The 13523-nt window shown below is 35.9% G+C and overlaps 1 protein-coding gene across 1 annotated transcript in view; it reads right to left on the minus strand.

Annotated features, from left to right (window-relative positions):
* Nucleotides 1-13523, minus strand: part of LOC118200426 (acetoacetyl-CoA synthetase-like) — a 71716-nt gene that overhangs the window by 24330 nt on the left and 33863 nt on the right. The window contains exons 9-12 of the mRNA XM_085825548.1: nt 13215-13368; nt 10624-10701; nt 4979-5168; nt 171-293 (exon numbers count right to left, since the gene is read on the minus strand). Coding sequence (XP_085681674.1) covers nt 171-293; nt 4979-5168; nt 10624-10701; nt 13215-13368 — 545 coding nt within the window. The remainder of the gene's footprint in view (nt 1-170; nt 294-4978; nt 5169-10623; nt 10702-13214; nt 13369-13523) is intronic.

Below are 13523 nucleotides of genomic sequence, written 5' to 3' on the forward strand. Positions count from 1 at the left end.
GTCTGCAAGTCTCTGCCAAATTATTATTTTGTAACTTTTTGTGCTTTTAGTTTCTTTTATTTTCAAATGTTATTGTACTTTTCTCGGGGCATTCGGATCCCAATGAAATATTGCAATCTTATTAAAATTAAGTTATTAAAAATTTATTGTTTCTTAAAATTATTACTCACCATATACTGCAGCAAAAACTACATCCTTTTTTATTTTGTTGTAAACGAAGTCAAAGTTTTGTGGCCTCACAACACTTCCACCACTGGCAATTGTCTGCAACGAATCCAAACTATGCTTTTTCGCTATCAAGTGTACAAGAACTGAATTATTAATAAATTAATCTGAATGTTAAAATGTAAACAAAAAACATTAAGCCTGTGTAAAAATATTAAGAAAGTCATTTTCTATTAAATAAATTTTACTGACATTGTATTATATTTTGACTACACTAACAGCAAATTACACTAAAATAAGAATTTCATTTTTTATGCAATGGTTACACTTTATGGGACGCCTCTGTTTCAAAATGATTGTTCATTTGAGCGGTTTGCAAGTATCTACACGTATTAACAATTAACATATCACAATTAATACATATTAATATTTCTTCCACATGGAAATTTCTACAATAAAAGTCTAATGAAGAGTTAGTTAATGGTGTAGTAGTAGTAGAAGTAGTAGAAACATCCATTTTATTAAAATAATGCAATTTATAATTTTTTTTAAAGAAACGATTCGAAAGATTTCACATATAGTTTTTTGAGTGTGTGTAATTATGGCAAAGCCTCCCCGGGTTATCTGCCTAAGGAGAGGGATGCCTTCGTGGAGGACTTTCTAAGGGAAACTGGCTCATATACACGTTACGCATGGGGGAAAACCACGAAAACGCCCATGCAGCCAACCCTTTTGCGGGATTCGAACCTCGGACCGAACTACCAGTGTTCAGCGACTTTACCGCTCGGCCCCTGGTGTGCCTCATGTAGTTTTTTGAAGCTACCCGAAAGGGTTTTGGAAAAGTGTTACATAATTTAAAAACATCAAGGAAATCCACTTTCTTGTAGAAATAACAAATCTTCGAAAAAGATGAATAATTTTTGTAATTTATTTATTCGATTTTTAAGTAGTTTTATTAGAAAACGTATTTAAACCACTCTATCAATTTATAGTGGAAAATAAACTTGGAAATTACCGTATAATTAGTGAGTTTCGACATGAGTTATGTTGGTTGCCCTACACAAAGCAATATTTTACTATTTCTATCCATATTAAGCTGGGAGATGTCTGATGTGACTGTAACAGAGGCAACAAATGATATATTTTGCAGTAAAGATTGCTAAGTCTAATCATTAAAGTGTAAAGCTGATTGCACGTTACAAAAATATAAAGTTTCCGTACCATACAAAAACGGCACCTTTTTACTGCACGATTGCTGTCTTCATATGAATTGGCTCGTCGAAGGCGAAGGCAAAGATTCTTCGCTTGCTAAGGTTATTCGTCCAAGTTAAACTTGAACACTTTCCAATTATTTCGAAAAAATAAACTTACTGTCTTATAATAAAGCAGAGCATTAATTACTTAAATTTAAGTTCTTCTTTTTGAAAACCTTATATTCAAATGGAGAAATAGAACAAACCAGATTATAAACTGCCAGAACTGCTGTCACGCCAAAGACACTTGCTCAAACTTCGAAATTATGTGTGAAACGTAAATAGGAATGCAAATGGTTTTCTGTATTAAACGCTCATGAAAAGGCTGCTTTCTTTGAATCAGGATATTCAGGTTAGCTATAAGGGATGCACAGAAGACAAACGAACGTAACGAAAGAGAAACGTGTAAGAAAGAGAAAAAACTCCCACTCATATCTATAACCTAAAGAATAAAAATTGCCATAGAATTGTCAGCGTTCTTAGCCAGGAATTTCGTGCATTGAGATGTAATAAAATTAACCCAGTAGAAACGAATCAAAAACCCAAAAGAGGGAATGAGACGTAAGTTAGATACTTAGTATAGGAAACAGAAGAAATAAATTGTTACGAAATGTACAGCCGCGGTAAGATGGCTTTCCCGCAAAGCAGTTTTAGGGTTGCCACATTTGGCGAGAAATCGCCCATTTGGCGACAAAATTGGCGATATACCATGGACGGATGGAGAACCTTCTGGAACGAATTCTTACCAGTTTAGCCCAGAATGTTCTCGAACACAAGCCGAAAGCTGTATAAACCCTGCTGGTCCGCAGTCAGTTAGTGTGTGTGCTTCGTCGAGAGCGCGAGAGTGTGTGCCTCGTCTAGTGAGCTGATAGAGTGTGTGCCTCGTCTAGAGTGCGACATAGTGTGTCTCATCTAGTGAGTCCGTGCGGAGTCGATCGAGTTGACAGCCGGACAGCGAGTGCCGAGTGTGTCGTCGAGTGTATCGAAGAGTCTCTTAGTGCATCGCGGTTAGTGCATCTTCGAAAGAGTGTATTAAGCTCCGGGAACGACTGAACTGAAGAGTGGGGAGTCTGTGCTCTGTGTGTCGTCGAGTGCATCACGTGTTCTAGCGTGGAGAGTCTCGAGAGTACGCGGAGTTCCGAGAACGACCGAGCAGAGTCGGGAGCTGTACTCTGGTGCTTTGCAGTGAAGCTGTCTTCACCGTTATTGCCTGACAGTGTGAAGGCTTGTCGCTGATTGTTTCAGCGTATTTATTGTAGATCTTCGACGACTGTAAAAGTGTTTTGGAGCTGTCCTGATTAATATTGGTAAATAAAGTGTGTTTCGATACTGCATCAAGTAGTGTCGTCGTTATTCACTCCAAATCCGTGCGAACACCGTACAAACGTGAAGGAAGAAAATAACGTAACAACTAGTGTCAGAAAAGAAAAACGCAACAATATAAATTCAGTCATTAGTACAGCTGATTGTTTGAACTGCAAAACAATGGTTTCATTTATGCACAGTTCGGTTAGCTTATTGAAATTACGGCAAAGCACAATAGGCCTATCGGTCTAAGGGGAATGATGCCTTCGTGGAGGACTTTCTAATACAAACTGGTTCGTATACACGTTACACATGGGGAGAACCACAAAAATGGTCTGAACGGCCTGGAATCGAACCAGTGCTCAGCGGCTTTGTCGTAACCGCTGGTGGACCTATTTATGCACAGAAATCATTAACTTATTAAAGAAAGGGAGGAAGCGTAAACGCCTTTTTTCAAAAATTCAAGTGCTGTTCAACGCTCTAAAATCCCTACAGGATTTTGAAATGATTGAAATTTAGAGAAAGACTTGATATGCGAAAGATTGCAAAGCTCACAAAATACTATGCACTGGCAGATAATCAGAGGAACAGTCAGAGACAACCTTTCTTCGACGAGATAAGAGAGAGAGAGAGCTTTTGGTTCTGTTATAGGTGTAATCAGATATCGTTAAGTTATGGGAAATTCCGTAAACAAATTTTCTAACAGGAAAATTTCCAGAGATGTCGTTGACATTTCACTCATGCCTTAAATGTCTGGAGTTTAACGAAGCAACAATTTTGTAAATTTCAGAATCTTTTCCGTGCATGTAAAGATACACGCACAATGACTTCATATTTCAACAGTTCATGGCGGTTTGAATATATTTCGTACGTTATCATTTTTATTTATTGATGTTCATAGCTAAGGTATGTAAAATACCCGTAACGGATACAGACTGCTCTTTAATAGTAAGTATTTGGATTTTCTTTAGCATACAGCATATCTGCCATAGAATGTATTTGCTCCTTAAAAAAACCTAAAGCAGATATCTTCTAGATTTCACAAAGCATATCTATTACGCTACAAAAGCTAACAATTAATTTTTTATACACTTTTAGTTTATTTTTTTACATCACGAAAAATTATTTGAAACTAACCATTGATGACAAGCATGAAATGGGCAACGTTTTGCTTGATTAATCAACCGAGAACACGCTCGAGAACTACTTGCTTCAGGAAGGATGCTTTCATAGAGAATGTTTTAAGGAAAACCGTAATATATACACATTATAGGGAAAATATAAAACTCCTCTCGCTACTAATCCGTTAGTTCTGAACAGAAGATGAGGTGGACTACCACTGTTCATTTTTCTAATCCATATGATTACGGCTACTAGTGAGAAGTATGTGTTAAGAGAACGTTTTTATATTTAACCCAGCTCTATCTTTATTAAGAAATACAGGATTTTTTAACTCATAATACATTTTCGAATTTTAAGGCAGAGCGTGTTTCTGACTTGCTCGTGCACGATAAGTTTCGTCCCTACCAGCTCTGGTTATTACTCGTTTGTGCGTTATATTGTTGCTGAATCCTTGATGTTGATTCTCTGGTTGGAATTATTGAACCAGCTTAGAGTGCATTTAAATTGTGTATACTTTGACTGCTATTTCACGTCTTAAATTTAAATTTACTATTCCTTTAATTGCATCAAGAAGAGCTGTGGCTGATTTTCTTAGCACAAGACATTAGGTTTATGCTGTAAAGTCTGTTTAAATAAAAAGTTTGTTTAACCTTTCCAAGACTTTGTAGTTACTTTCAGACATAGCGTTAATTCTCTGCATGTCTGTTACGGGTTTTGGACATATTAAAGTTCCCAGATCTAGTAAGACCCCATAGTATAACTAAAATTGCTGCAATTACAATAATAATATGGAATTTAGTAACCGAGCTTGCTGAAAAAACTACTACAATTCATAGTACCGTTTGATTAAGCATAAATATCTTTAAGATAATAATAACTTTATATTTCTACGCAATTAATTAACAAGGCCCGTAGGTCTTAAGTTACTTTGAAATTCTGAAATATAAACTAGCAGTTATTAAGAAGGAAAAGCATTCCGATAAAAATCACCGAATAACTGTATAGTAAACTACAGTCAATAAGATATAATATTTCATAAGTTAGTAACCTTTAAAGTTATATAATGTTCAATAAGATAGTTGATGAAAATAAAGTATCTGAAGGAAAATATGAAAAATGAGTCGTCCTTTTACTTGGTAGGTATCCTTTCTTTTCCAAATCGTCAAGTATACTGGGTGTGAGCATTAAGTTGGTTATTTTTAATTCTTCTATCATATCCCATAAAGACGTTGGGGTGAGAAAATAGGGATAACCTTCAAATAAAACGATTGTGTAACCTAAGAAATGTAAGCTTGCGATCATGTTCCATGAAACCCATCCAACCTGAAATAGAAGAATTAATATATTCGTTATTCATAAATTATTAGGTATTATTCAACGAGCTAAACATTGTGTGTTAAATAATTTTGCCTTGATTTCATACATTCTGTTCGCCTGCAATCTAAATATAAACTAGTAAGCGTACTAGTAAAGTAGTAAGCGTAAACTAGTTGAAAGTACGTGAGAGTCACTGAATACACGCACAGGGGGATATGAGCAGAGGTTCAGTAGATATTTTCATATATCTATGACGGAAGGAAGCACGCCTTGAGCTGAAATACAGAGGGTAGAATCAACCTCGAGAGGCGAAAGTACCTTTAATCTTCAATTAAATACAGTGACGATAAAACATTTGTCTCTACCAGTAGTTCAAATTGTATTAAACAGCATACCAGCAGATGCATTATTGAATCGGGGGGGGGAATAGTGGGCGCTGGATTTTTTTTTTTTTTTTTTGGAAGAAAACGTTTTTAAGCTTTTTTAAAAAAATTATCCATCACCTAACAGAGCAAAGAAATTAACCTCATTTTGGAGCTTATTGTAGGTGCCTCATTCATTGTATTTGAGACGTAACCTGTTGTAGGACAATCATCGAAGATTTTGCTAACATAGCACAGCAATTGAATTAAAAAAAAAGAAAAACGGTCAAGCTCACTTGGTTGGCAGAAGCAAATACAGCCTTTGCAAGACTTAAAGCGCAATTATCCAAGCACCTATGTTTAAATTTCCTGAAGCAGATGGCAAATTAGAAGTCTCTGCAGACGCATCTGATTTTGCGGTAGTACCTGCGCTTCAGCAAGGTGGACTGCCATTTGAATCTAAACGCTTAATCTAACTCAAATTGTGCGCTACCGAGAAGAAAACGTAAGCAGTTCTTTTAGAGGTATAGAAATTTCAAGTTTATATTAGACGAGCTCCAGTTAGAGTGTGTAAAGACCATACGCTGTCATTCGTTTGTATTCCTGGAAGAATTAATTAGATGAACTCATACCATGGGCTTCTAAATTGCAAAAATTCGGTTGAGCATTTAAACATACTCTCGGAAAAGAAAATATTGTAGCGGATACTGCATAAGAATTGAATTAGATGATGAAAGGGGAAGAAGGGGAATGTGCAATATTAAATTTAAAACTTTTAGATTCACCAGAAACAATTATCTCTAAACTAAAACCAGACCTAGAACTTAAAAATATTTACGCGTATTTGAATGATCCCAACAACTTTGAATACCATAATATGACGGATATTAGGGGGAAAAAACTACAAATTACGAAACAATTGACAATTATTTGTTTTAACTCCAAAGCAATAAATAAGAATAATAAGAATTGCATGAAGCGCCAATTACAGGTCATCTTAGAATAAGGAAAATAGGAAGCTGTTTATTTCCCAGAGCTATAAAACTTTGTAACGTAGTATGTCAAGTTTTGTGACATTTGTGAGCTAGGAAACGATAGCAGTGCAAGAATTGCATGAAGCGCCAATTACAGGTCATCTTAGAATAAGGAAAATAGTGCAAAGAGAAAGGGAAGCTGTTTATTTCCCAGAGCTATAAAGCTTTGTAAAGCAGTTTGTAACAGTTTGTTGTAAGTTTTGTGACATTTGTGAGCTAGGAAACGATAGCAGTGCCGGATACCTAAATAGTTTAAACGCTACTTTTTCTAATGGAACAGTAGAGACTACTCCAATACAGTGGTGGCCCAAATTGTGGACACTTTTGGAAATTTTTATGTTTTTGAACTTTGTATGCTTATAGAATACGTTACGTTTCACAAAATGCAAACTTGTATATATCATTTTAAAGAAAATTTATTAATGAATTCAATACAAAACACAAAATTCAATTATTTGCAATACAAAAAAGTTAAAAGATAATAGTTATCGATATACATTAGATAGTGATGATTGCAGTGAGTTGTCAGTACTTAGTAGGGTACCCTTTATTTTTGATTACAGCTTCACATCGATGTTTCATTGAGCTGACAAGAGTTTTAAGCTCTTCTTTTGTTATTACATGATGCCAGAAAACAATTATAGCCTGAATTAGTTCCCTTTTATTTGATGGGCGCCTCATTCGGACAAGAGTTTTCGAAGAGTGCCACAAATTTTCGATAGAATTGAGGTCAGGACTGTTTCCTGGCCATGACAACAATTTAATGCTTTTTGTACGAAACCACTCTTTCGATATTTTGGCCGTGTGGCAAGGAGCAGAATCGTGCCGAAAAATAAACGAAGCATTGTTGGGAAAGAGATCTCTGATGGAAGGTAAAAGTTTTGATTCTAGAATAGTGTCAATGTATTTTCTGGCATTCAGTGTCCCATCGATGACATGAAGGCGACCAATACCATCTGCTGACATGCATGACCAAATCATAACACTGACATCTTCACAGTTGCTTGAATGCAGTCAGGATGTAGCTCTTCTCCTATTCTATGTCTTACAAATTTCCGCCCATCACTACCGAATAACGATATCTTAGTTTCGTCACTTCATATAACTTGTGACCACTGATCATCTGTCCAATTAATGCGTTCCTTTGCCCACTGTAGTCTTTTTCTTCGTTGCTGAAAACTAAGATAAGGCTGTTTTCGTGGAATTCTACCTCTCAGTCCAACATCTGTTAATCTTCTCCTGATTGTTCTTGAACTGACAGAAACACCAGCATCATTCAGATCACTTCTGATGGCCGCTGATGACATTTTTCTATCTTGGAGACATTGTCGTTTTATTCTTCTGTCATCAATAGATGTGGTGCACCTTTTTCGACCTTTTCCTTCTTTGTTTTGTATTGAATTTGTTTCCTGATATCGTAAACAAAACTTTCGGACTCCAGATGTAGTAGTCACTGAACCACCCACCTGTCTTGCAATTTCAGCATAGGAAAGACCACTTTCTCGTAACACAATAATATTACATTTCTTTCTAGGTGTCCAATCTACTCTTTTATTTGATGTCATTGCTTCTTGACGAAATATTAAAAATTTTTACAAAAATTCCTATTTGTAATTGCAGTGTATAAGAAACAGGTCTTCCTTCTACAGAACAAAGCAAAATAATGAAGTGTAAACATGATGTCAGCTTCTACTGGCAGTTACTAACATTTGATTGGTTCTCAGAACAAGAACAGTGATTGGCCAGGAAAGCTAGACATTACAAACCACTTCATAACTGTGTTTTTTATTTATATTAAAGTACATATATTTTTTTGTATTGCAAATAATTGAATTTTGTGTTTTGTATTCAATTCAGTAATAAATTCTCTTTAAAATGGTATATACAAGTTTGCATTTTGCGAAACGTAACATTTTCTATAAGCATACAAAGTTCAAAAACATTCCAAAATTTCCAAAAGTGTTCACAATTTTGGCCACCACAATATGTGAAAATGGAACCACCTAGTGAAAATGGAAAAAAACAGTTATTTTCTGGTAATCACGGATAATTTCTCAAGGTGGATAGCATTAATTCCCATCAAAACAGCTTCCGCTAATATTGTTGCAGATTTATTTTTAAAGAAATTTACATCGAAATGTGGAGCTCCACTTAAAGTAAGATCAGACAATGAAAAACATTAGACCAATTTTTGAGGATATGTATCGAGATCTTGGCATACACCACATTAAGAAGATTTTAACGGGAAAAGTTGCAGGCAAACCAGAGAAGATTTCTAAGTTTAGATTGTCCAGCCAACACTAAGATTTATCGAAAATTAAGCTTACAACATTAGGTATACCCCTCGGCACATTTTCATACGCACTATCACGCATTACTATACTGGGGAGAAAGAGTGAGAAACTTAGTTTAGAGGAAGGAAAATGTTAAAAAGGTTTTGAAGAAGTGATAAATAGCAGCTTTTAAAGTATAAATGATAACTGACAGTATTTCCTTGCTAAACTACTTTTTCTTCTAATTTTCTGGAAAGAAATGATATATGAACTATATAGTGATGACATAAAGTTTTATCCTAGGAAATCCAAATTTCTGTAAAAATTTTAATCTAGCTTTAGACAGTTAACTTTATGATTGTAAAAGTTAACTCATGTTATAGATTTAGAATGTACTATCTGCGCTAGAAACCACATCCAATCCATTACAATTGTATCTCCAAATTCGATTGCATAATGGAATGAGTGTCTATTATTTTCTTAATAAAAAATTTGTGTATGTCTTCTGGATGGCCATTTAGTTAAAATAGCCACTGGTGACTATGTCTTAAAGGTATTCAATGGGAGAAAAGTTAGGCGATCGGAAGCCCATGGCAGGATTACCATGTTGGGAAAGCCGCGTTTGATCCCTATGGATGACTGCTGTGCGCGGACAGACATTACGATGAAAAAATAGAACCAACATGTCTGACAGCATGAATATTACAACAGGCCACAAGATGTTGGCGAAGGACATTGGCAATGCAGGGTGGTGCGCACGTTGCCTATAAGTGACCAAAAATCTTACGCAATAGCATTCAGCAAGATAATGCTAGTCGTGATGGAAATGCACCAGTCCACAAAGGTATGAGATATCTAGTAATGACCTGACCGTATGTACACATAGATAAGGCCGTCGTCAGAGTCAAATAAGGATCTGGATTCATCGCTTAAAACGAAACGTTTTCAGTCTGCTACACTCCATTCTGCTCTGCCACAGTATTCTGATCTGGAAACTTCGAAAAGTTTCTGAATTAGAATGCAAAACCAAGTTGTTTCGAAAAATAGATTAAAAAATTAGATAATTAAATCTGAATAGGAATGCAGACTTTAATAGTGACTTTTTATTTTCTGCTTAGAAACATAACATGAAAATAAATTTTAAAAATCAAGTAACTTTAAATTCTATCAAATATTCTTACATTCAAACCTTACTAAGATAGTACATAATTTTTGTGTTTCATTGCATGTTTGTATGTTTATTTTAATACTTCCCATTTAGGAATAATCTCGATTTACGGATACTTATCGAATTCTTAAAAACTGGATTCGATTAAAATTGCTTCAGTGGATAATCTAATAAACACATCAGTATCAGCTGTCCCATCTAGAAGGCCAACTTCTTTCACCTCTTATACAGCCTTTTCATCTCAAATGTTCTCTTTACGTATTCTTGAGTCAGAGGTTGAGCCAAACGTTGATTCCTCACCACCCACGTGAACATCTACAAGCCTCATCTTTTCCCCATCCACACATGGTTCAGAGATTGTAATCCAAGGTACTTCCTTTGTAGTAACATTGTAGTAAACTAATTCTTTATTTATGACTTTTATTTATAATGCTCTGCATTTAAAATTTAAACGTATTATTTATTTGTTCGATTATTTTTAATTGTTTCTTTGATAATATTTATAGCTCTCATTTCACAATCATCGTTAGTATATATGCGTAGCGAACCTAGTAACATTTTACAAACAAATTAATGGTTGTTCGGAATATAAAATATCTAATACACAAATGGAAATTATATTACCGGTGAAATCGAAAGCAGTACTCGATTTCTGTCTTCTTTACCGTACAAACACATGTCTCTGGCGATAGTCAAAACAAGCTAGGAAAAGGAAAATAGTAAATACATATTTAGCATTTAAAACTGCTAATTTTGTAATAGGAATTTAACTGTTTATTTTATTTGATACAGTGGACAAGAGTTACACTACGCATTATTTTACTAAGAATTTTTATATACTAACCTCATTCTATACTTAAAAATTATCCAAAAGATATTTGCATCTGAGAATATGACATAATTATATTAATTTTATGCAACATCCGCCTAATAAAATACTAACCCATGCGAATGTACACCAGATAATAAAGAACAATGATAACAATGATAAGCGGCTGAAGCCCGCTTATCATTGTTCGTTTTTAAAAGAATTCCCATGTTGAATTTCGCCTATATTCGAAAGTTGGACCGAACTACCAGTGTACGTCGATTTTACCTTTGCTGCGGCCGCTTTATTAACGTGTGCATTCAAAAGCTACTGCATACATGATACACATGCGTAAAATCACGAAAGTACCCATGCAGCCAGCCTGTTCGCAGTTATTCGAAAATTCGACCGAACTACCAGTGTTCAGCGGTTTTGCGCGGGCTGCGCCCGCATTAAACACGTATGCATTTAGAAGATACTGCATACACGACACGCATGTGAAAATTCACGAAAACATCCATGCAGCCAGCCCATTCGCCGGGATTCGAAAGTTGGACCGATTTCAAAATTCGTAAGTTGGACAGGTATTCGAAAGTTGGATCGAACTATCAGTGTTGAGCGGTTTTGCGCGGACGTCCCCCGCTTTATTCATGTATGCATCGAGAAGATACTGCATACACGTTACACATGCGTAAAATCACGAAAATACGCATGCACCCAGCCCGCTGGCCGGAATGCGAAAGTTGGAACGAGCTACCAGTGTCCAGCGGTTTTGCGCGGGCTGCGCCCGCTTTATTACAGTATGCATCCAGAATATACTGCATACACGACACACATGCGGAAAATCACGAAAACACCCATAGAGCCAGCCCGTTGGCCTTTATTCGAAAATTGGTCCGAACTACCAGCGTTCAACGATTTTACACGGGCTTCGCCCGCTTTATTCGCGTATGCATCCAAAAGATACTGCATACACGTTACACATGCGGAAAATCATGAAAACATACATGGAGGCAGCCCGTTTGCCGGGATTCGAAAGTTGGATGCGTTTTATAAAAATGGTCATAGTGCGACTGCCGCGCAGAGAATATTTCGACAGCATTACCAGCTTGGACGTCATGGACGTGTCGCATCAGCGCATGCAATTACAACATGAGTGAAGGAACAGGATCTGCCTTGAAAAAGAAACCTCCAGGTGGCATTCCAACGGTACGTACCCCAGAGGACATTGAAGCTGTTAGAGCTGCAATCGAGAGAAGTCCTCGCCTCTCCGTTCGACAGCATGCATCTTCAGCAGGACGGAGACACTTCACACACTGCTCGACAATCGATGTCAGCAGTTCGTCAGTTGTTTGGAAGACGCAACGCATTATTTCACGTAACGGTGACATTGAATGGCCTGCGAGATCCCCTGATCTTAGTGTGTGAGACTTCTTCCTGTGGGGATATCTTAAAGCTAAGGTGTACCGTTCACGTCCTGCAACAATCCATGAACTGAAGGAGAATATTGAAAAAGAAATCACTGCCATTCCCCAAGATTTGCTACACCGCGCATTCCAGAGTTTTCATAACAGGTTGTTAGAGTACGAACACCAAGTGGGAGCACATCTTTCAGATGTCATCTTTAAAAAGTAAAGAGACACTTTTGGACATTTTGATTGTAAAAACATAAATGGCATGCTGAATACATGCACTTTCGTTAATAAATTAATAGTTTTATGAATTTATTCGTGGAAATGACGTTATTTCGAAATTTCCCGTTTCCCTGCGCCACCCTGCATATTCTAGCAACTACTAAAATGTATACACATTCGGATCATTTAAAAGCGCAGGTCATAAAAGACCAATTAGTCTAATCAGAAACTTTGATAAAAATATTTAAATTAGTAAACAATTATTTATCGACTGCATTCGATTATGAAAATAAATGACGAGTATTATAAATTTTTCTTTCAAAGATCAAATGACTTTTTTAACTTCCGGATATATTATTTCAAGGGGAAAAATTCTTAGAAATTTCCCTTTTATAGACTGGATTTCCTGGTTAAGATTTAACAGGCAAAGGGTTCCAGGCAATTAACAGTCAATTCCTGGTAAGATTTAACAGGCCTAAACACCGTTTCAATTTTGACTGAAAACATATTAGGTATATATAACATTAACAATCTTATACCATTTGGAGTTTATTCGTTCTTCAATAGAAGTTCAATGATTGAAGTCATTATTTGGAAACATTACTCTAACTTGAAAATAAAGACTACCTGCCTAATAATAAATTACTATGTGAATCGATTACAAATTTTTTCAATTTGGCATTTTGTTGTAAATCAGTTTACAGCAATTTAATATTTTTATTTCGTTAACATTTGATTTTCAACAATAAAATTTTAGTCATGTGCTAACTCACCCCTCCATTATTAATTAAAGCCTTGGGTAAGCCAGTAGTACCCGATGTGTAGTTAATGAACACAGGGTGAGAAAAAGGTACTTGTTCAAAAGTTATAGGTTCAACAGAGTCATCAACTTCTTTTCCAGATTCCAGAAATTCTTCTAGGAAACAACTAAAAATAAGGAATATATTTATTTAAAGAATGTATACATTCTTTAATAATATATATATATATGGCCCGCGCAGCTCTGATGACGTAATAATTGTAAACCAAAACTTTTCTCTTCGCGTGCTTCCATCTTTCATAACTACGCACTTCAGCTTTTG

This window comes from Stegodyphus dumicola, chromosome 10 (genome assembly GCF_044657685.1).
Source record: "Stegodyphus dumicola isolate Sdum_Otavi_A_Nest chromosome 10, ASM4465768v1".
Taxonomy (NCBI): Eukaryota; Metazoa; Arthropoda; class Arachnida; order Araneae; family Eresidae; genus Stegodyphus; species Stegodyphus dumicola.